Here is an 18,590-nt window from a genome sequence, read left to right as displayed (position 1 = left end):
ATGATGTCGCAAATGCAATTGATAACATATGGGCAGTATACCTAGCTAATACGTTAAATATTGCTAAGCACAATGAAAACAAAATGTATCTGATGAATGTGCTTGATATTGTTTAGCAAATACGCGTTTAGTGTACATGTTACAGATTAAACAGGAAAAACCATAACTGTTGCGTTGAGAGAGATTAAAATTAACACATAAAAACTAGAATACGTTGTGGACAGATCACGGAGCGGATTTCTATAATAAACCATTCCAGCAGTTGCTAGAACAAAAAATATCACCAAATATATCACCGGGAATGAGGGGAAAAATGACATCGTAGAGAGATTTAATCTTTCGCTGAAGGAAAAATCTAAAACAACTCAGATCGAGAAACACTAACAGGTATGTTGATGATCTACCAAAGAATATATCAGATCACAATAACACAAAACATAACACACTTGGAATGTCGCCAAATGAAGCAGTTAATAATCCTGTACTGGCAAACGTGAATATGTACCGAAGACATACGTTTAGTGTGGGTGATAGAGTTAGCATTCAACAGCGAAGAAAACGTTGGGAAAAGGATTCACTCCGAATTGGTTTGAGGTAGTATTCGTTGTGGATAAAATTTTAACTATACCAGTAATGTACAAACTAAATTATTGGAAGTTTCTACGAACAGGAACTACAGCAGACAGATCAGGATATATTTATCATCGAGCGAGTAATACAAAGGAAAGGTAAGAGAAGTTTGGTTAAATGAAGAGGCCACTTCGACAGTTTTGATTGCTGGATACCAGCTAGTGAAATCAAAAATCTTTGATCAAATGGCGGAGTACTATACACCCGATGATCCAATTCAATCATTGTAAATCTTTTTGTATTTCAAAAGGACAGACTTACATTTCACTGGCCTGCACAATGATATCAAATATTGTCTTCGTGCTGTTGTTAGTATGCTCTCTCATCAAGTTAACAATCTTAACAAACAGAAAATCATATTGTATATTTTTTGGATGGCAATAAACTTCTAACTGTCTACAGTTCATAAATGGTCATCAAAACTCCCAAAATATCTGATGTTAAGAGACAGTAAAATTAAACTTTTTAATCTTGTTAGCGAGGTGATATGTTACATTATAACGTGATTTTTTGGCGATATAACCTTGTAAATCATGATATACTATACCTGACTCATCTGCAAATTTATCCTAAACAGCAGGGAACAAATATTATTAAAGACAACGTCTCCGATGAATTATTGATTCACCAGATGAAGAAAAATTAACGTGGCCATTGTATTGATTTTATCTTTTAAACTTTAAATGTCCTCAAGAGATTGGAGTTCATATTCCTGATATTGCATGTTTCTGTGAGATTTATGCCATATTATAGTGATTTGTATCAAATTATCATATGAAATTAGACGCGAGATAGACGCCATTTCATAAAGTGCACCTATGATACATTATGGAAGAGATTTCCACGGCATTAAATGCTAGGGTTAATATCGATGTAAAACAAAATATATTTCCTGCTTAATTAAAAAGTTTTCCTCTCTTTTCTTGCTGATGAGTGTGGCAGCATAAGTGTAAATTCCTTTCTAAGGCAATAACTATAAATGTACAAGCAGGATTTTCATGATATTTATTTTACTTTTTACTTACGGAGTGAATATTCTTCTTCGTCAAGAATTTAGTTGGGCGAAATCAAACAGATATCGATTATTTGTAGATAATTTATAGAAATAAATGCAGACATGCTATAATACATGCATGATCCTATATTACCAGTAATTAAATTTATTTTAAAAACTGAAAATTACGGACCGCTCGTGTGGCCTAGTGGTTAGAGCGTCCGCCTCAGAAGCGGGAGGTCGTGGGTTCGAACCCAGGACGAATCATAGCAAAGACTTACAAAAATGGTATAAACAACTGCCTCTCTTGGTTAGTGTTAGGACTGGTGGGCCTGGTGTCAGGATAATGTGACTGGGTGTGACATCATGCTACATTTCTGCGGCATGATGATCCTGTGCTAGACGTCACTATAAACTGTCACACTGTAGACATCGTAGCAATATGACCAAAAAATTGTTAAAGCTACGTTAAACATCCTAATCACACACGCACACACACGCACACACACACACACACACACACACACACACACACACACTGAAAATTACATGTGACATTAACTTTACTTTGTAAGGTTTAATCAGGGTAAAAAGTTGAATATTATGTTTTGTTTGCAATTGTTTATTAACAAACAATGACATGCATCTAAAACGTTATTGTAGCGTACGTGCACACTGGTAGTTAAATAATCTATGGTCTTAAGATCAGTAACAAAAAAGAGAGAAAAGCAGCATATTTTGTAAATTGCAGCAAATAATTTTTTCTTTGAATAGAAAGTGAACATTTAAACAAGATCTTACAATAACGTGACTTATGTCTCCAAAAGTCCTAACCGTTTTATCACAAGTCCAAAAGATAAGAGCATCCCGAACGAATTCCAGCGGTATTCCGAATTAATTCCAATCTTGAAGATGTCAATATATCTTTGAAAGACTTTAAATATAAAATTTATTCAATGTGGTCTTTACGATTTAGCACAAAACCCTTAGTTACAAGATTGATTTTCTTTACCAAAATATGATTTTTCCTTTGGACAGACGTCGTGTAAACGAACGTGATGCGAGAACCTGTTCACTTCGTGATCGATGTAGTCATTACCAGTACTTGAGATTTTAAAAGATTTTATTTAGTCTGCATGCACAGTATGAGCTAGTTTAAGACACCGTACCAAGTACGATTAATCTATTGGTATAAAGCGTTTATGATTTGTAATGCCTTTGTGCACTCTGTTGATAATCTGTTCACTGCGGTAGTCCGTATGTATATCTTGAAAGACATATATATGTATACATTAGGTCCCGCATTTGACGTTGATATATCTTTCCCAAACACCTGTTATTTTCCTCCCGGCATGCTTAATGTGAGCAGTTGTGGGGCCATGTTCCGTCCATGAATTATATAGTAGAGATCGGTGTTTGAGACTTTTAAGGACCTTTTTATTCCGTTCTGCAATGTCTGTTAAATCATTCGTAATTACACCCACCTTTAACGTTGTTTTGTTTTTCTGGAAAAGCCTAACCCTTGTCGTGGGGACGCGTAGTATGATAGGGTGTGAACCCCTGTCAATTTCATTACCAATATTACGGATGTCTGTTTTACTTCTATTAAAGACTTTATGCAGCTGCTCTTCAGTCTGTTGTATCATGAATAATTAGTGTGACTATTAACATTAACCTCATGTTCTGGAAGACCTGATATTTCCCATATACATGCACTGGGTGAGCTTTTGTGAGCCAGTGTCCTCTCTTTGAACCATATCTCACTTATCAGTGTTTAATCGGTTCTGGGTATTGCTGTTTTAAGTATCATATGGTCAATCATATTGTGCACTGTTTGTGCGAATTTTTGCAGTGATCTAATAACGTCTAAGTTTTAAATAAATGCTGTAAAATGTTGATCGATCATCACAATGCGGTGATGACATGATTGAACGTAAAAGAGTTTCAAGTAGCATAACCTTGCATTAGTTAATATAGCTAAGTTATAAGCAAAATTTTAACAGGTGAATAAAAACTAAACATCCATTCTCTCTCCGAAGTATATTATAACTCGCTAAATGTGCATGATTTATTACTTCCCAGTTTGAACGAACAAACCCACAATAATAGCAGATAGTATTGGTATTATAGTCACAACGCTACAAATGACTTTCATTGACGAAAGATGACGTGCATGATAAATGTATAGATATATATGTTAATATTTCTTAAAAATACCATACAACAATGGACAACAGATAAAGTTTGAACTGCCAAATACAAGAACAACCTATAAATATTATGCTTTTCATATATAATTTACTCGGAATTGAACTTGGAAACAATAAAACACGAGAACCGGTTCCTTGTGATAGTAAATCGTGAAATAATTATTACTAAAGCCAACCTGTGATTGATACATATAAACTAATAACTATTTTGAATAGACGACCGATGACTACATTGTGTTTCGTTTTTCATTCATAACTAATAAAAAGCTAATTCATTGTTTCAGGTGTCTGAAATAGACAAGACAATTACAGGATGACGGTTCTGTTCTTTGATGAAATGTTATGAAACGACAGATGGCAAAGAGCTTTTCATTGAATAAATATTGCAAAGGGTACTCACAGAGTCAGAAAACTACCATGTCTACTGTCACGGAATAAGGCAAGAAAATAATTTGGTAATGCCTTAGAACAATTCGGGTAATTCGTTTCTTAGACGCATACAGCGTTACCTAAGGTAGATTTTTCTTTTCTTTTTTTTGTTGCTGGGCAATACATGTATCTCATCGTAGGTCGCTCGTGGTCTGGATTTATGGATGGGCTGGAATAACCAGAATGGTGACGGCATGACGTGTAGTGTAGCAGCGAATCCATTTAATTACATTCATCCGAAAGTGTATCTGTTACAAGACTGGATTTGTAGGATAAGAATTCCGGATTCTTGAGAAGTCCAAGGAACAGTGATGCGAATTCCGAACTCTGAATAAGGGCAGTATATACTGGGTTGTGATTACAAGGACATATCGTCGTGTGAAAAATACTTATTTCCCTTTGCATCATATGGTTGTATGAACCTTTTTTATTCCTTTGTATTATATGATTCTGTGAATCATACTCTTTATCGGTAAATATATATATATATATATATATATATATATATATATATATATATATATATATATATATATATAGTGGATGAATGAACCATATTCATATTTTGTGTTCATGAATCTGATTTTTTTAACATGTTCAGTATGGTAGTCTAATATCATATATTGTGGGTGAGTTTGAGAGTCTACTTCTATATGTGTTGTCGTGATTATTTATTTTTGATTTCATAAGCTTCCATTTACTCACATTGTCTTGCGTTATCACACAGTCCAAAAATCCATTCGGTTACAATGCGGTTACATCTATATTTTGTTCCACTGAATTGATATGAATAATTATTTTAAAATACTCAGCTCAGTCCATAAAAAACGGCATTTTAAGGGGCTACTGTAAAAATTAAATGAGAGTCAATAAAGTCTACAATTTCGTCATCCTCATTCTTATAACATTTTTGATCACTGCTTTCATAATGATGTGAGTGTCATTTCACATTTAGAATATGCCTTGCTTTTCTACTGGTATTAAAAAAGGAGAAAAATAGCAATAACATTGCTTTGAATTATATTCATTTATTGGCAGCAAAAATGATTTCACTTGACTAAGAACAAAGATAGAATACCAACATCGTATTTAAAAAATAACAGCATTCTTATTTGGGAGGAATACACTAAGTTCCTCATAGCTAAGCACAGTTGAACTGTACAGCTGGATTTATAAGTGGTTTCATTATGTTCCCGATGTTTCCGGAGTCTGTTCCGCTCATACAGTAGTGTCGTACCTTTTCACTATCTCCGTTATTGATATACACACCAAATTTGGGTCCATAATTCTTAAGGACGTCGACGTAAAACTGGAACTGCTTGCCACCAACACCAGGCCTAATTGATGTAGCAAGTCCTGATGCATTAACGCTATAAAAGGAAGAGACTAGTTTTAATATTTCATCAATGCTGAGTTGATCATAGTTCAATATGGTTTTATGACACTATGAATAATAATAACTAACTTATTTATACTACCATCGTACGTTTTCTAATGACTTAGTCGTCATTGTGATGGACGAAATACGATAAAAGTTTAAGAAACCATACGAACAGCGGTCGAACGACGACAATAACTTCGTTAAAAGGCATGAACACGACATGAACATGAACATTCATATGTGCTATTTACTTCTGTACTTTCTAGGCACAAATATTATTCTATCTGATTGTTTAGAAAAAGAAAACAGTAAGATTGTTTTGTCAAATTTTGCTTTAAATTGATGGAGTTGGCACCAAATCTACTTGCATTATAATTCCATTTTCTATCATTCATAAAGGACGTGCCCGTTTAAAAATACACATCCATATTTGAGAAACTGTCAGTTACATTTTCCATATAATCGTTTTGGAAATAATGCCAATATTATTACTAATGGCAGTTAGGGTTGACATATCCGAAACATCAGCTGATTTACAAACTGTCAATGAGTTCTTTTATTAGAATATATTTTTAGATGGTCTTGTCAAATTAGTTTACGGTATCGCATGTTGAGTGATAATGTAAATCTATTGTAAACTTTCACGTGCATTTTGGTGCTCAATATTTGTAACATTTGTTGCTGAAATTATTTTTCACCTTTTATCCTATTCTACTGCTGTAATATCCAGAAATACAAGCAGCACAAGTTGTATGAAAATATCTATTGGTTGTTAAATTTGCCACTGGAATAGTTTATTAATTGGGGAAAATCCAAAAAAGGACTCAAAGTGTTTTGAAGGGCCTATTATTGAATGTGCCTTAAATATGTATTTATCGTGTATAAAAAACTAAAAGCGAATGTTAATTATTTTGTTCAGGTGTTTATAGCTAGTAGTTCTTAATGAATTAATGGATCATCTTAACTGATTTTACCATTTAATCAAGTACTGTTTAAAAATGTGTCCATCATGTTTAATAGCTCAAAATGTTAGTCATGACCCTTAAATAGTGTTTAAAGCCACATAGAAAACATTACTAGGATATATCGGAAATGTTTTGCCATTTCAGCTGCATATGTGACATTCAGTCAATCTCAGAAAAAGCGTTGCATTCAGCGCGATCTGTCGATGTCACATACGTTCGAAGAGGTGATACAGCTATCGCGATTATCGTACTGTACTGATTACGCACAGCTATCGCGATTATCGTACTGTACTGATTAAGCTTTCGTTATATCCCTTTAAAGGACAAGCTTTTCAAAGTAAATACTTGAGAACTATAACATAATAAAATAAGTAATAGGTAATAATGGGTCATATAACATATCATATCATATTTCTAGACGCATAACACATGCACATTCACCTGAATGTATTTGCGTTGAATCTGCCAAATTTGAAGTCTGTACCAATAATTCAAGTCCATTTTAATTTTGATTAGTTTCTGGACACAATTCGTTTTGTAAATTATCCGTTTTCATCTCCAAAGCAATTTACAGTTTAAGTGGATCCAGATAATGTGGATGTCTCTGACTGGCTATAATCTCCACGTGACAATAACGTGGTAGTTTGGTATGGTTTTCAATGTTGCTGGAGATGATGATGTACTTTTCTTGTACGAATTTCAGACTATGTATAATTATGTTAAAATACATATTTTAATCCTGTTTCTAATGTTGCTTGTCTTTTGAATATAGCTGCGGGGCAACTATCGTGTGGGCGAGCAATGTGACGTTTTAAAGTTGTTTCAGTTTTCGGACTGTGGTGCTATGGGATCGGAAAGCGCTTGTCTGTGATAAAGACGTCCATACAAAATAATAAATAAATGATTAGTTGAAATGATGCATGATGTATATTCACATAAAGAAACGAATTATATGACGTGTGTAGCATATATCTATGATTCGTCCGTAGAATTTCCAAATTGATATAGTTATGAAATCATGCAAAAAAAGAAACCATACGGGAAATTTGTGCATAAATATCTTTGAACCAGAATTAAAATTCTTGGAATGCTCAAGATGCAAGTCCTTCTTCCGTTAAAGTTATTCTATATACAGATGTATCAGCCACCATAATGCAATGATTACCGAGGTTACTCTTGTAAAAGGTATTGGGTTCCACTGCTTTAAATATTGTCGGGGATACCTATAAACTAAGGTCTAGACACATTTCATTGAACATAGATGGTTTTGGAATAATATAATCCAGACAAGAAATTTGATCTAACATATTCTTTCCAAACATGGATGGACCGCTGACTATTAGCTCGTGTGAGATATCATTTGTTTGCATTGATACGTTAAATTTAATAAGTTATGCATGTATGTTTACCAAATTATTGTAGTTCAAGGAATGCAACATGCGCTGACAGATGACAGAAAAAAAACGTACAGTTACATGGGTGATGTATAGACTGTAATGTTTGCAATATATATTACCTAAATCTGCAGGTGCGGTTCGTTGCTAGGCTCACATGCACTAAGGTGGGGACGTCAAAGATATTAAATCCATTATCATTCACAAGTCCTGGGCAGCGGAATTCGACACAAGCAGCCTTTGTGTCTCGGTCATTAACGGTTGAATCGAACGTGGGTCCGACATTGTATGTACCATACCTATTAGCGGCATTAGATGTCAAATTTTGGTAGCTTGTAGCAATTATCCGAGAATCGAATGTCGGTATCTGTAGGAAATTAAATGCATGTGTCATAAACGGTTCAATACCCACCCTCACCCCCACAGATATATATATATATATATATATATATATATATATATATATATATATATATATATATATATATATATATATATATATATATATATATATATATATATATATACATACATACATACATACATATGTGTGTGTATGTTTGTGGGTGTGTGTATCACATATGTCGATTCAAATGGTTCAACATGTGCATATTATTCTCGCTTAAACGTCATAATGGGCTGACTAGGTTTCTTTTCAGGGCTCGCGCTTCAATGGTTTTGAAGATATACATTACAACATGAAAAACAAACTTTAGAATTGAGTGGGTGTTCATCCAAATATTTTAGGTTGACAGTTGTGAATTTCAAACGTTTGCCAATGCTCTATCACATTATTTCAGGTTCCAATCTATGGCATAGATGGCCTAGTTCCTTGGGCATTTGGGGGTGAACTCCAAGTCTAATGTCAACTGCATCTAAAACTGTGCCTTTTAATGCAGAAAAAATGTAGAGTAGGAGATAATTGTCTTATTTTTTCACCTACGGGTGTGTGGTTAAGTGTGCGCGGGGGTAAGAGTAGGGAAAGGCCCACGTGAAAAAGTCTTTTAAAAGTCTAATAAAAGGTCTTAATCTGATGTGCGTTGACATAACAGTAATTAGTTACAAATGCGAAGTGTCAGACGTGACAAAAACAAATCAGTATTTGCTCCATCTTCTTCTCCCACCTCCCACCTCGTATGTTTAACTCTTTATCGATGTAGAAGTTCAAAGGTCATAACGCTCGTACGTGTGTTGGATTGTATCACACTATCTCCTTAATTCTTTAAAATTACATGAACAACACGTTAGATTATGAAGATTTTGGAAAATGTAAGGTTTGCATTAACGCACGAGGAAAGTTAATATGCAAAGAAGGAGAGAAATTAATAAAGGTATTTAGATATTAGACGTTAGAGCTCATCTCAATCTACCTTAACAAGAACCTTGATGAAACATGCTTTCCGGCCGGGTTTATCCGCAGGAAGGAAGTACCATGACAATTTATTCTTGTTGTCATTTGATGAGACGCTGGTATCTAATTTAGGCTCTTTAGTTGCTGGGGCGAACTGAAATTTATAGTTTTTTTCATGATCTAGCATGCATTTCGCTTTATCTTGATCATTGAAGTACAAAACTGGGCTGTATCTCGGTATACCACCTGGAGTGCGAACGTACTCACGATTCACTGATTCAAAGAATACTTCAGTGCCATTCTTAGTATTGCTGAAGGAATAGCCAGGTGGAAGATCGTGATTTAGAGAAGCAAACAAACGCTGACCATTTGACCTGTCTTCAGCATAGAGGAAGATATTTGCATCACAGAAAATGTCCAAACATACGTGACCATATCTATCAGTTGTTTTCTTACTGAATCCTTTGAATCGTGAGTCATATTTGTCTTGGGTAGCGGCAACCACGCTTATTCCTGACATAGGCTCTCGAAGAGCCAGGTCAGTATATACTGTCACGCTTACAACACAAGCTCCATCCTTTACCTTATCAGGACCGCGGACCCTTACATCTATATAGGAATATATTGGAGTGCTACGGTCACAGTTTGTCCAGCCCGAAACGTATCTATCCCTTCGAATGTTATAGACCTCCTCCGTCATACTTATCAACGGTATATCTATTTGTGTAAATGATCCCACAATTATCACATCCAGAAGTTTCCGATTTGTTCCTGAGTTGGCAGAGCTAAATTTCATATCGCCGATTTTGACCCACACGCCTTTGTTTATATCAAAATACCATAGCTGTAAATTAGGATCTCCGTCCTCATTTTTGGTGATGTTAAAAACAGAAGCATCTAACGATATATTCATGGCACCGTTTATCTTAAGCTGTTGGCCATTTCCGTCTGACATAGACACATCAAACATTCCGAATGTCTCTAATGGTCTAATTTCGCCGTTTTCAGCTTTGAACACAAGCTCACCATTTGCAGCCTCCATGTCATTTAGTTTTCGTGGATCCATAAACTGAATTTCTGCATGCGCTGTACCGGTAAATGGCTGACCATCTCGTGTGATAACAGAATCGGCAGGTATAGATAACGTCGCAGCAGGAGACATGCCTGATGAACTTCCGAGAGGAATATCTGCTCCCAAAGCAGTGTTTATAAGTATAGGCTTTGGTCTTAGTGGAATGACGATGTTAACTGTAGAAGATAAGCCTTCTTCGATGTTGAATATTTTGGTCGATGTCACAAATTTATTAAACGTTTCATCTATAATGTTTATCACAACACGCGCCATTCCCTTCGGTACTTCTAAGTTGAAATATCCGCGCATGTTTGTCATAGCTGCCTTCTTGCCATTTATATATAAGCTACCAAGCTTCATAGGCACATCCACTCCATTTTCACTTCCTTTGATAACACCACTTATGGTTGTCGTAAGTACACAAAGCTGACAACGGCACGATCTAACCTTACTCATCTTGTATGAGAAACCATCGCACATGACGTCAACTGAGTCGTAGTTATCAGCGGCACAACAATGACGTGGCCACCATTCGATGCAAGTGCCGTTGTCGTGAAGATCCAAAGAAATGCAAGATTCCTTGCCACATGTTCCCACATCAATGGTGGTACTTCTTGTGCCATCGTCATCCACAATATAGCAGGTTGGAGGAAGGTCTTCTAGTTGGGTTTTTCGACCTAAGCAGGTATCGTGCACTCCATCAGCTATTAATAAATCGACATGAAAAATAACTTAAAAAATTTAAACAAAACTAGATTTCATTGTGATCTAAGCAATAAGTGCCCTTCAACAACAGTAAATATATTATTATCTGATTACGAGAATAATTTTAGAGCCCAGTGAAATGACATATATGAGCTTCGGTCGTATTATGTACATATATTTATATAATATTTTAGAATTTCATGTAATATAGAATAATATGCTTTAATATACGAGGAAGACATATTTAATGCTTTATATATCATGTCATTGATTTTATATTTAATTTTGAATTTAATATCACATTATTGCTAGCAATAAAGATTAGTGTTCCTTACCTTGAACAGTCAGTACTGCGGCATCCGACAGGGCAATTCCTGCATTTGTTTCTACGCTACATTGATATGTTCCGGCATCAGACATCAACAGAGACGTAAACTCTAACGTTCCATCTTGACCGACATCTTCCAGCAGGATGTTATTTTTCAGCCTAGAACATGGTGAGTATTTATATAGATTATTTGGGATAATGTTTTCATTTGCTTTATATATTCATATTCATTTGCTCTACATAAATGATTATGTTATGAAATCATATATATTTGGATTTTATTATCTAAATGGATAGTTGTTTTCATTAAAACAAGAATGCAGTTATCTTGTAAACGCATGCAATTACTCACAGTACTGACATAGCAGTTATTTTAGTCGGCCTTAAATATTTTTTGCTAACAAACTAGGAACAAAAAATAGCAATGAAGTGATATGAAATTAAAGATAGAGAAAATTTTCATTAACTTTTCTAATAACAATCTCAGAACAAAATACCATAGCATTTAGCACATAAAAATTACCAGGTGTACAAATTCGGCTGTGGATCCCCTCTTGCCTCACAACAAAGTGTGACACTCTCTCCGGCAAATCGGTGTTTGCTTTGTGGATGTGAAACAAACTGAGGGGAAACTGTAAAATGTTGAGAAAAGTAAACTTCTTAGATACAGGACAGAGGAATACTTATAAAGAAGAAATATATTACAGAACCAAATACATTCTCTCGACAGGTACTTAAAACGTATTCACAAAATTGATATCATAAGTTTGTATTTTCAAAATTGGAGAATCATATTTAACATCTTTCGCGTGATTGATTACCCTATCAATTCAACAGTCTTCATACAGTGTTTAAGTTTCTAGAGCTATTAAGATCTTCGAATGTGAAATAAACTTGTGAAATATTTCAAGACTCTATAATACATCTATTTAATTCGAGACATATATACAGATAATTGAAAATATATAAACAAATTGTATAATAGCATTAAAGAATTATCTGAAGTATCGCATGAAAATCAGGAATCAGTCTTTCCTTCCATCTTCATTTCTATATCATTTATTTAATTGAAAGCTTGGGGAATGTTAATCATTCCCATGATTTTTCTGCATAGCTTTAAAATCAATAATTGGAATTATACATACTTACATTATGTTCGTAAATCTTGTGTCATGGTTAACTAGGTTTATTTTATATAGTTTAAGTATGCAACCTTCACGCATTCTTTGAAGGAAATGTCATCTTACTACCTTCAATCGACTTTTTAACACAATTAGCAAATATTTAAAGATAGAAAGATCAGAAATATGCTAAACTTACTAAGCTGTTCAATGCAAAAAGATGCTTCCCAATGAGTATCATTCACCGGAACTGGCTGAACGCTGGCTCTAGAGTAGCCATCCTTTAGAACTAAAATTGTTTCGCCCATCATGCATACATCGTTTATTTGATACCTTCCTCTGCTGTCGGTTAAGGCTGATGGCTGTGAAGGCTTGGATTCGAGGAAAATTTTAGCATCAGCGATAGATCTGTTAGTCACATCGTTTACTGTACCGAAGAGGTTGGTACTTGAACAAACACAGAGATCACATTTAGGTCTAGATAAGTGTCCACCTGGAGGGCATATCCTGGAACAATCTACGTAGGAGATATAACAAAGGTAAATCAATGAAATGTTTTATCTTTCAATCAGAGAAAATATAAATGAATATGTAAATTTTATGGAGACTTGAAAACGTTGTGAAAATAATCCCTTTGGTTCTGGAAAATTAATGTCAGAAACAAAAATTAAGGCTGGGGAGCGGGAGAGAGACTGAAGTTAGTTACATTAACACTAGCCGATATAAAAATGCATTCGTTCTGACCTTTACGACTGAAAAGTGTTGAAATATTGAAATTATATGTTTAATACAAACAACGAAAATATTGTTAAACCTGGACATGCCCAAACGGAACAATCTATTGTTTGCTCAGCAATGCCCGTACAGTTCCTTCCGCCATTTAGTGGCGGTGGATTATCACACTGACGTCGTCGTGTCTGAGTCCCTCCACCACATGTTTTAGAGCAGACTGTCCATTTCCCCCAAAATGACCACTGGCCGTCAAAAGGAGCTGAAAGTGTGATGAAGATGTACCTAGTATTCAAGCGAATGATCTCATAAGTTTAAGCTGGTGATAATAAATTTTAATTAGAGTAATACATTCATATTTCGTTCACAAGTATCCCTGCAGTTTAGAAGGAATGTTTGTTTCCTAACTTTTTGATGTTTTTTTTATATCAATTCAATCAAACCTCTTTTGAAGGTATATATTTTCAATAATATATCTTTCACTAACACTATAAATCTGATATTCCCCGAGATGATGGTGTTAATGTTAATAATAATAATAATAATAATAATAATAATAATAATAATAATAATTTTTATTATTAATGAAATATGCTTCCGTAGGTGGCCTATGATGCATATTCATACAACATATGGTACAAAGGTGTTTTGGGAGCGTTAAACATGAAATTAATCATTATTGTATTTGTTCTAATTTGATGAAATACAACTATGTGTCACACTGTAATCACACAATATTGAGGAAAGAGGACTCTAAAGCTTGCAAGGAGAAAACAGAAGTTTATTATATTGATCTACAGTCTGCGAAGCAGGACTTGATGATAAACGGCTTCTCTAATATTTATAGCTTTTATGCAAACATTGATAAATTAGTCACAGTGGCTTTAGTATTATTTGGGACAAAGTCCTAGATTATTCCTAAGCCCGATCTCTTAAAAGGGTAAATATTTTCTTTGTATTTCTCCATATAGCAGGGAAATAATAATTAAAGTAAATTTATTTTCGATACTAAAATTACAAATTTGACACAATCAGTCTTCATAACAAATATTTTCTTACTGTATTAGATCTTATTTTCAAGTTAATATCTCTATGTATTGTGATTATGTAACAAATACATTAATAACTATAAATATATTTAACAAATTAATTCTGTTTTCGGTGACCTATAGAAACGCGGTTGATTTTGCCTCCATGCCTACAATATATTCTGTTTGCTAACATGGTCAGCCCAGAAATCATAAGTTTTTCGTCGTCTTAGTTTTAAATTGCTATATATGCATTATACATCAAGTTTAAAATACTATTGCCTTATATTCTGCATACTAATTTATCATAATTCACTATATATAAATCTATTTGGAGTAGATTTATAAACAACAAGAGCATACTTGCCAAACAAAATAAAGCAACGAGAAAACGATTTTTTAAAAATATCATTGGCATTATAAAACCCGAAACTCTGTCCATAGATACGAATGGAAACTATCTTCGAGTCTAACAGACGAAGCAATCCAGTTACAGGTATTTTGCCAAATGTTCAAGACCTTGTTTCCAAATATGTATAGAGTGTTCTGGCACATATGCTAGTACTTACATTGAAATGGTAATATGCGTCCTTGATACTTACGATATGATTCAATCTTTACCTCTCTGGGGTCATAGTACCACTAAACATAACTTTTGAGATAGCCATCTCTGCGGAATACAACCATTCCTGCTTTTGTTCCATATTTCCACTTAAAATTGTAAGTACGCAATCCACTAATCATAGTTTGCATGTGGTGGGAACCGTTAGCAAAGACTCAATACGTTTTAACAGTATAGATAGTTCTAAGGTGTCTACCGATATTCCACTATTTCCTTCAGCTAAGATCGTTAAAATAGAAAGAAAAGGGTAGAGGAGATAACAGTCAACCAATAATAATAATAATAATAATAATAATAATAATAATAATAATAACTATAATCAGTAAGTTCAGGATTAATTTAACTTACTTTTGCAATCACCATCATTGCACCTTTGCCTTTCCAACAATGATCCTTCGCAATCAGCATCATTAGTATGCAATTTTGTACATTTTCTGTAGCGTTCTTGGAAGCCTAGACCACAAGTTACTCCGCAAGCTGACCAATTGCTCCACTGACTGAGAATTCCTTTCCCAATACCTCAAAAAGGATTTGATTTACCATGTACATGGAATGCATTCTGTTAATTTCATATGATTTCAATAAATGTTATTTTATGCCACAACTTTAGAAACAATATATTTGATGTCCATCTTAAACATTGATGCGTTATTTCTAATAAATTTTACATTTAGTGTATAGGATCAATACACATATAACCGAATGAAATTGCTAAACCGGTGTAATATCTTACAAAGAAAAACTCTCACTTTCGCATATAACTGGAATGAGACTGTCTTGAACTAGTTTCAACTCAGCAATATTGTTGGTATGAAACATGTTGTTAGAAGATGCTAGTGTTCTCAGTTCATTCATTAGAGTGTAAGATCCTACGGTGATGATATATAGTTCAATGCTTTTATTCATCAGTTGCTGACCAATTTTATGCCACAACTTTAAAAACAATTTCTATGATGTCCATCCTAAACATTTAGACGTTATTTCCAATAAACGTTACTTTCAGTGTATGTGATCAATAAACATATAACCGAATGAACTTGCTAAACCTGTGAAATATCTTACAAAGAAAAACTCTCACCTTCGCATATAACTGCAATGAGACTGTCTTGAACTAGTGGCAACTCAGCAATACTGTTGGTATGAAACATGTTGTCAGAAGATGCTAGTGTTCTCAGTTCATCCATTAGGGTGTAAGATCCTACAGTGATGATGTATAGTTCAATGCTTTTATTCATCAGTTGCTGACCAAAGGATCGCAATTTGTCTTGGTCTTTGATTGACACATGGGTCAGCAATATAATTATGTTCCCCATATTTGGCCGTGTAGTTCCCATGTTGACGAATTCGAGTTGTATTATTGCTGTCAGTGCAGATTCTAAATCTGCGTTGCCGATGCTGTACCAGAGATATTGAATTTCATCTAGGAATTGACTCTTTGTTTGAAACTGATTCATGTCAATCTGAATATGGGCCGTATCAGTGAATGTCGCGATGCCAATCTTGGTCATAGCATTAGCATCCATCAGATGGTCAGTCATGTACCTGACAAACACCTTCTCACTGGAGAAACGACTGGATCGAATGACATCGGAAGAATCAATGAGAAACATTATATTCCTCGGAGATGAAAAACAATCTGGAAGGAGAAGCAATTAATTCATTTCTTTCATATAAACACTAGATTATATCTTTATTGCCTATTTGGAGACGTTAAGACTCATTACAACGTGGAGGATTCAGCCATGCATTACTGTAATATATCTAAAGTAATGGATCTTTAACATAAATTCACAGACGTAATCATCATATTTAGCTTGTGTGATAACGGTCGTAGTTAGATATTAATAGGATCACAGTTTTAAATTAAATTCATAGGCATGCAAAGCAGCACTTTGTTTTAGTACATCATGTCTAACGGACACATGAATAGGACTGCAACTGTTCGGAATGGACATATTGTTAAAGCTGTGTTTTGTCTTTCCTCAATGTTATGGTTTATTAGGCTGATATGAGCGGAAATTCGGCCATAACATGATATACTGTGTCCGTCTAATGAGAGTTGGCTAAAAGCAAGGTTTGGCCGTATTCATTTTATTAACATTCATTAAAAGTTGTATTAAAATATGGACAATGTTTGCTACTCGAACAATAATGTAACTGTTTGATCATGACAAAGAAAGAGGTTTGTTAATTCGGTTCCTTTTTAAGCAATGGCGCTATAATTGCTTCATTTTTATGCTTCATTTTTGTTTCTATAATCATATTATGAATCCGGATATATTTTTTATCATTCTATAGAAATACATGTTAAACTGTGAATGCAGTTTGCTCCCTCTAGTATTATTATTGTTAAACTTAATAGCTGCACGTTTAATTCGTCGATGAATAAAAATAGCAGAAAAAATCACGTAGATTAAATCGTCCATTTAACTTTGTCTTCTTTTAGCTTATATTGACCATATTGTTCTTTGCCTATAAATTTCCTCAATGGACCTTACCGGTGCCTTGAGTAAATCCCCTCAGCAAGCAAATCCCCGCCACAAAGGAGAATATGAAATATCTGTACCCCATCTGTCACGAATTTCTGTTTCAATATGAGCATCTACCATTTATACCTTGCTTTCGTAAAGTACTTGATAGTCGGGTCAGAAAAGTTTATCATCTTGTCAAAATTGAAGTGAAGAATAATCTTGTTTTGATGATTATATTAAAACTTCATTTGAAGGAGGTCAAATACATAGATAAATAATATAATCTTTGTTTATTTAACGGATTAAAACTGCAGAGTGTACACAATTGCAATCTTAGTCGGAAAACAATATTAGAATTAAAACGATAAGAAATGCGGGGATTAATGAAGGGTTAACAGTTTTGGGAGTATTTTTTAAAGATGGGATTCAAACCGTTTTGTTTCTTCCGATAGTGAACGGCCATTGCACATCACATATAATGAAACCAAGTTTTAATCAAATATAATACAGGGTTATAATTAGTTACATGGCAAATTAAAACCCATTACGCAAGTCATTTTCTATGAAATGGTTTTCAAACAATCTTGTGATCAAACATGTATGTGGCGTCGATGAATATGTATTTTCCCTCTGTTACCACGAGTATAAAATAGTAATTCCATTCATATTAAATAGAACATATAAGTAGACATTGAAAAATGCATACAGCTCATTCGATGAAAAGATAGAGAATGGCTTATGCAAGATTGGGTAGAACGAACGAATCTAGGGAGATTAACAGTTACATTACGAAGATTAGTAGATAGATTAGTAATTACATGGATCTTTAGATTGGCTGACGATCGATAGACAAATTAATGATAGGGAATAGTTGATTCATACTAAGATTCAGGTTGAATATGTTTCTTGGCACGAGTATATAATTGATAATTATTTGTATCTTCTCTGATAAAAACGGTTTTGCATTTAAGGAGACATAGGTGGATAACAAACACTAAAAATGTACGTCACATTTCGACATAGGCTTTAACGTTTTCATTGCGATAATTATTGATAATATGCATTTGCACCGTTTCATGATCAGTCGATGATTATATAAGGACAGTAACCTAAATACATCTGTCATGGTGTTTTGTTAATCATATAAAAGCACGGATCTG

At 34.2% G+C, this 18,590-nt stretch overlaps 1 protein-coding gene across 1 annotated transcript; it reads right to left on the bottom strand.

The window, feature by feature from the left end:
* Nucleotides 1-5,275: 5,275 nt before the first annotated feature.
* LOC149793603 (cartilage intermediate layer protein 1-like) lies at nucleotides 5,276-17,607 on the bottom strand. Its single transcript, XM_089967565.1, has 10 exons — nucleotides 17,458-17,607; nucleotides 16,038-16,595; nucleotides 15,308-15,478; nucleotides 13,395-13,571; nucleotides 12,780-13,097; nucleotides 11,983-12,091; nucleotides 11,467-11,618; nucleotides 9,374-11,130; nucleotides 8,126-8,370; nucleotides 5,276-5,633 (listed from the first exon to the last, which is right to left on the bottom strand). The coding sequence occupies exons 1-10, from the start codon at nucleotides 17,528-17,530 to the stop codon at nucleotides 5,405-5,407; spliced, it is 3,789 nt and encodes a 1,262-aa protein (XP_089823691.1). The 5' UTR covers nucleotides 17,531-17,607; the 3' UTR covers nucleotides 5,276-5,404.
* Between the last annotated feature and the right edge of the window lie 983 nt (nucleotides 17,608-18,590).

This window comes from Sinohyriopsis cumingii, chromosome 8, assembly GCF_028554795.1.
Source record: "Sinohyriopsis cumingii isolate HCF-2022 chromosome 8, ASM2855479v2, whole genome shotgun sequence".
Lineage (NCBI taxonomy): Eukaryota > Metazoa > Mollusca > Bivalvia > Unionida > Unionidae > Sinohyriopsis > Sinohyriopsis cumingii.
This window is presented reverse-complemented; position numbering and strand designations above follow the sequence as displayed.

Coding starts and splice junctions, on each gene's coding strand:
- LOC149793603 (XM_089967565.1), bottom strand. CDS start 17,530: ATGGGGTACAGATATTTCATATTCTCCTTTGTGGCGGGGATTTGCTTG. Junction 16,596..17,457: donor GGGATTTACTCAAGGCACCG/GTAAGGTCCATT, acceptor TTCTCCTTCCAG/ATTGTTTTTCATCTCCGAGG. Junction 13,572..15,307: donor CAATGATGGTGATTGCAAAA/GTAAGTTAAATT, acceptor TCACACTTTCAG/CTCCTTTTGACGGCCAGTGG.